Raw genomic sequence first — 6,162 nt, 5'->3', positions numbered from 1 at the left:
ACTGAATACTTTGCCTTTTCTCTAAATCTGGCCAAGACCACCATTGTGGCAAGTTTCAGTTAACTATATAAACGGAACAGGGTATCTGAGTAAGAAAGGTCTACAGCTATCCTGAATGCCTATTTTAAAAATTCCTTTTCGCTTTGAAGAAGAATAAAAAAACATGAGTCCAACTATCTTTCAGAATTTTTGGAAAATATTTGGAATGGGAATTTTGGTCTTTGTTTTTAGAAATACTTTTCACATATATGACTTACAATTTGAAAAGTATAAAACACAACATGAGACAAGTAAAAAATGGTATAAATATTTGGGACACCATGGCTACTTAGTTACTACACAGGTAGTTCTCAACTTGCGATCACAATTGAGTCCAAAACTTCTGTTGCTAAATGAGAAATTTGTTTTGCCCCATTTTACGACCTTTCTTGCCATGCTTGCTAAGTGAATCACTGCAGTTGATCAGTCAGTAACTAAGTTGTTAAATGAACCTGGCTTCCCCGTTGACTTTGCTTGTGAAATGATTGCAAAAGAGGCTCACGTGACCTTGGGACACAGCTGTAGTCATAAATAGGAACTAGTTGCCAAGCATCTGAAGTTTGTTCACATGACCATGAGGATACTGCAAAGGTCGTAATTGTGAAAACCAGTCATAAGTCATTTTCAGTGCCACCGTAACTTTTAACAGTCACTAAACGAACTGGAAGTCATCTCTCTCCCTCCCTCTGTCCCTCTCCTAATGGGTTTATGTTGTAAGCTGCTCAGAGTAGCTTTGAAATGAGATGGGCAGCAAATAAATTTAATAAATAAATAAATAAATAAATAAATAAATAAAAGACTTGACTTATGCTTGTGGAGTCCCAAGTATTTATAAGTACTACCATACAATTCTGCTTACATACAAGAATATTCCTAAATTATTTACAATTCTTATCAAATGAACAATAAATTATTTCCTCTCACTGCTGCTGAACGTCAAAAGCAAACTATTTGCTCAGAAAAGGCTGCTTTATAGGAAGCTCTTTACTGTATTTTTTTTTTCATTGCCAGTGCAGACAGTAACTAAAAGCTTTATAATTAAAAAAATATTTTTCCCTACTCTTTTCTACGTGTCTATTGGAAAAAGCTTCAGGGATGATATAGGACAACAATATGATTTTCATACCTGACATATTTGGAAGTTGGAGGGCGCAAGCTGTGAATTGTTGCCATTCCTGATGAAATGTACCGGTCTCTTCTTCTCTCAATCCGACGCACATTCACAAAATCTCTTGATTTGTAAAGAGAGCACATATGAAACATCAGTTCACTGAAATGAAATGGATAGTGAAAAATATAGTTTGAATTAGAACTTACCTAGGAGAGACAACACCAGCTGCGGCACCAGCTGCCACATCATAGGATACAGTTGTGTTATCATCAATCCGTTCCAAGATCTGGTAAGAAAACAGAAGGTTTTCCCACTTCTGCCAACATAAGCTAGTTTAGAAAATTTCCTTGGCATGATTTCTTTGTAAACCACCTTTGACTTGTGAAGAAATCAGAACAATGATGATTAATTTCAGATATGTTCACAAAATTAACTTCCATATTTACACTGAGTAAAACAATACCACTGATTGGTACTGCAAACATTCATATATTTAATCTGGTAACAGAATAAATTCTGAATCAATATATTTGAAGAGCACAAGACAAAGGAAAAACATTAAGCGTTGTCATTAAATAAAGCAGAAAAATACTTGCTGTTGGCAGAAACCAATGGATAGAAAATGAAAACTAAGTAGCAAATCCTGGGTAACTCTGTAGCATTTCAAAGATCCTCTTATTTTATAAATAGTATAAATATTTATTCTATTTATTTTTAAAATTATACATTATGCATTAATTCAGTGGGGGATCTATGTTTTTAAGCCTTTCAATCCTAATGCTCAGGCAAGTGGCATCAAAAGTGTCTTTAGTGTAGTCTTCCGGTTTGAGTCTTTTCGGCAACAACCCAAAATTCGTGATTGTGCGCAGTTTCGATCTGTGCTTGCCGCCAGAGCGCTCCGAGACAGCTGATTTCGGGGCTAAGCCACCCCGTAGAGGTAGTGAAGAAGGGGGAGATTGCCAGCAGGGTTGAGGAGAGCCGCATCTCTTTTCCCCAGCTGGCCATTACTCCCTTTCCCGAAGGCGGTTGCAGCGGTGGTCAGAAATCGCCACCTCATAGAAGAACTGAACTGGAAAAGAATGTGCAGGAGGAAGATACGAAGAGAAAGTTTTGGTTGACCGGGTTAAACCGAAAAAGCAATAATGTAAGGTAACCTGGAATTTAAATTAAATAACATTGTTCCCAAAGAAGATTTTGAAGCTGCGAAGGAGAGAGAGAAGGGAAAGGATTAGTTTTTTTTTTCTTCACTTCCTTATACTGATAGCTAAGAGACTTAAGCAAGAAATTGAAAAAAATCCACTTTGACATTAATAGGCATCTAAGCTGAAAATAAAAGTCAAAGGGATAATAAAGATTTCTGGATATTTAAAAGTTTTTAAAAGCAGGAAAGAAGGAAAAAAAAGAATAAAAGGGCAGGATCTGGAAAAATAGAGGAGACTGCCTGGAACTAGGGAATGGAACTGTAACTAAAAGGAACTTTTAGTGCAATTTTAACAAGATTCCTCAAGTATACATTTTAACTGAAACTTGGTAACAAAATAATAGAACCCCAGGAAGAGAAAGTGGAAAAAAGAAGCAAGAAGAAACAGCCCTAGATTATTTGGATTACTTGGTGATTTTTGATTTTTGCATCTAGATGACTAAAATTAACCAGGTGGTTGTTTAAAAGTCTTTAAAATGGTATCACTCTTAGAAGAACTGAAAATGGAACTTAAAAAATGGAAAGAAGATGCACAAGAAGGGAGAGGTTCTTTTGGCTTCGTATTTCAATTCTTAGAAATGGAGATCTGGAACTATGAGCAACAACAAGAAACACTTGCAGAACAAGAAGATTGGGACAAAGAAGAAGCCATCTTTAATGATCAAATAATTTTAAGTGGGGGGAAGAAAAGGTGGGAAAGAGAGTGAAAGGTTTAAGACTAGAAAAAACAACCAAAAAGAAGAACAATTTTAAAGATAAGTATAATATTAGAAAGCAACAGAAGAGGGGATTACAGATGAGAGAGTTAGAAGTAGAGATACGAGGGGGTAAAAAGGGAAGGGAGAGAAGAGGGGGAAGAAGGCAAGGAAAAGAAGTTGTAAAAGACAGAAACAAGAAATAGAGAAACAGGGAAAAGATATAAGGATTGTAACCATAAGATTGTTTAGAGATAATGGGTGAAAATTTAATTGTAAAAGGGATTCTGCAAAGGTACATAAGATAGCATTGTTATATTACAAACAGAAATAATTTTAGAAAATATGACTAAAATGATGGATAAATATTTACTGTTATGTAATGGAATGTTTGTTAATAAATGAATTAAAGTGATTGAGAGAATTAAATGGGAACATTTTAATTATTAGTAATGATTTATATAAAATATAAGTGAGAAATATGAAAAAAAAAGAATTAACTATGGAAAGTTTATAAGCGTTCCCAAGGAAGTATGATATTTAATTGAAAAGAAATGTTAAAGATGTTAAGATTTTAATGAATATTAATGATAGAATTGAATTGGAATGGAATGTGTGTTTTATTTAAATATATATTTAAATAAATATATATATATTTCTTTTTAAGAATATAGTGTGTATTTTAAGAAAAGTGTCTTTAGCAAACAAAAGGATGAGTAAGTATGCTGAATTCTGATTTATAACTATTGAAAAGAAAAACTCAAAATAACATAAGAAACCCAACAGTTTAGAAATCACGCTTCTACCTCTCTGTCATTTCCTGAAGATAACAGTTCATAGCAAGAAGAGCCATAATTTTAGCTTGGGGTATTAGAGAGATAAGAATAATCAATACTACAAATAATGTTAGTGATAAGTGAAGAATAGCTTTCTGTCTGGAAAGACTTACGTGGCATGCTAGCAAAGTTTTATTCCATAAGACCATCTTCTCTGGTTGGAGAATCAGCTCCTGGTATACTATCTCAGCTGGACATTGCAGAATAGCCTGCAAATGAGGGACACAGGTTACATTACAGAGCCTCTTCCCCGAGAAACAGTTGTAACAAGGGTAACTAACATTAACCAGTCAATGGAAATTGAAGGATGAGCTTAAACACCCCAACATCTCATTTAATGGCATATCCTCAACACTCACTAAAGCAATAATTAAAACAAATATTCATTTGAGAATACTGTGATGCTCAGAGGTTGTTGGGTTCCAATTCCCTATCATCCCTAACTGATAGTCATGTCAGCCAGGTCTGATGGGAATTGAAATGCATCCATATTCCAATTTAAAATCTGTCAAACAAAGAACATCACTGGGAGAAGTGCTAGAAAGAATGAAATACCAGCTAGACACAAAAAATAAATATGTATAGCACAGGGTGGCAAGAAATCACCCCACAGTAATTTCCCCTCCAGTTACTCAAAAAGCATCCCTTTCAAAACATGGATTGTGTCTGCCCATCTCTACTCCCTCCATTTTCAACAAAAGGTGTAGAAAAGGAAAGATGTCTGGGAAGCTTGGAAGGAAGCTGAAAGGCACCTTACCTTTAGGACGAAAACCTTGCCATAGAATGGCATTTCGAGAAAATGAATTGTATCCCCAAAGTCCTGCACAAGAAGTATTAAAGTCACAAGAATTCAACATTTGTTCTTTTACTGTCTTATGAAAATTTCCAGCATTGCAGCAGTCCCCCCACATCCATCACTTTTTATTAACTGGGGTGGCCCCAAGGTTAAATAGCAGGCAATCCCATACTAGCTTGTCTATCTGATTCACCAGCCGCCAGCCTAACAACTTCCACCGCTTCTATAAATTATCTAGTCCAGCAAGCACCCAGGACAGTTACACCAGTTGAGAGTGAAGCCACCAAGAAGCCTCTTAGTATATGCCCTGGCTGGCCTGATTTGGCACACAGTTGGACTACTTAAGACAGTACTCTTGGTTAATCTCAGAGGCTATAGTGGCTCAACAGAAGTTAAAAAAAAAAGACAGGGACTAGGTGTAACTATTTAAACTATGACTTAGTGGATATAAAATGCCAGGGTTTTGAGAAGTAAAAAAAACCCCAGATCAAAATAAATCGCTTTAGAATTTTTTCCACTTCTAATATAACATATAAGTTCTACAAGTCAATTAAAAAACAAGCTGAAATCTTTCAGGTGAAAAAAACAATAAACTTACAAATATGTGGTTGCGTAAGTGTGTATACCCTTTAAATTAACACTTTGTTGAAACACGTTTTGATTTTATGACAGCATTCAGTCATAAAGGACAGCATTCTGCAGTAGGAGCCCATCAGCATGGCACATCTTACCTTGGGAATCTTTACCCGCTCTTCCTTGAAAAAGTTCCGAATCTGTTAGATTGCAAGGGCATCTCCTGTGCAGAGCCCTCTTCAGATCCCCTACAGATTTTCAATTGGATTCAGATCTGGGCTCTGGATGGACTATTCCAAAACTTTAGTTTTCTTCTAGTGAAGCCATTGTTTTGTTGATTTGGAGATACTCTGACTCATTGTAAAGGTGATATTTCTCTTCGTCTTCAGCATTTTAGCAAAAGCCTGAAGGCTCTGCTGCCACCTTCATGCTTCACTGTGTGGTATGGTGTATTATTGGTAGTGCAGTGTTGTTTTTTGCACCAAACATACTTTTTGGAACTATGGACATAAAATTTACAGCCTTGGTCTCCTCAGACCATAACACATTTTCCCACATGCTTTTGTCAGACTTAATGTACTGTAGTTTTGAAAAATATAGCCAGGCTTGGATATTTTTCTTTGTAAGAAAAGGCTTCTGTCTTGCCACCCCACAACCCAGACATATGACAAATATGGGAGATGGTTGTCATATGTATTACACAACCAATCCTTGTCAGAAATTCCTGTAGCTCCTTTAATCCTGCTGTAGGTCTCTTGGCAGCGCTTCAGACTAGTTTTCTTCAATTTTGGAGGGACATCCAGTTCTTGGTAACATCACTGCTGTGCCATATTTTTTCCACTTGTTGATGACAGTCTTCACTGAGTCCCATAGTCTATTGAATGCCTGGAATTTTTTTTGAACTCTCGTCC

The 6,162-nt window shown here is 36.0% G+C and overlaps 1 protein-coding gene and 1 long non-coding RNA gene across 7 annotated transcripts in view; one reads left to right on the top strand and one right to left on the bottom strand.

The window, feature by feature from the left end:
• STARD3 (StAR related lipid transfer domain containing 3) overlaps nt 1–6,162 on the bottom strand; it is a 47,258-nt gene that overhangs the window by 4,530 nt on the left and 36,566 nt on the right. For all 6 annotated transcript variants that reach the window (XM_087916369.1, XM_087916366.1, XM_087916364.1 and 3 more), the window contains 4 exons: nt 4,640–4,702; nt 3,996–4,091; nt 1,357–1,436; nt 1,166–1,270 (listed from right to left, as the gene is read on the bottom strand). In XM_087916369.1, the coding sequence (XP_087772495.1) occupies nt 1,166–1,270; nt 1,357–1,436; nt 3,996–4,091; nt 4,640–4,702 (344 nt within the window). The remainder of the gene's footprint in view (nt 1–1,165; nt 1,271–1,356; nt 1,437–3,995; nt 4,092–4,639; nt 4,703–6,162) is intronic.
• Nucleotides 1–6,162, top strand: part of LOC148124146 (uncharacterized) — a 38,010-nt gene that overhangs the window by 18,743 nt on the left and 13,105 nt on the right. The gene's annotated exons all lie outside the window — the stretch shown is intronic.

Source organism: Pseudonaja textilis, chromosome Z, assembly GCF_049901715.1.
Source record: "Pseudonaja textilis isolate UNSWEBS1 chromosome Z, rPseTex1.2, whole genome shotgun sequence".
Classification (NCBI taxonomy): Eukaryota; Metazoa; Chordata; class Lepidosauria; order Squamata; family Elapidae; genus Pseudonaja; species Pseudonaja textilis.
The sequence above is the reverse complement of the archived record's forward strand: the minus strand, read 5'-3'. Positions and strand labels throughout refer to the sequence as shown.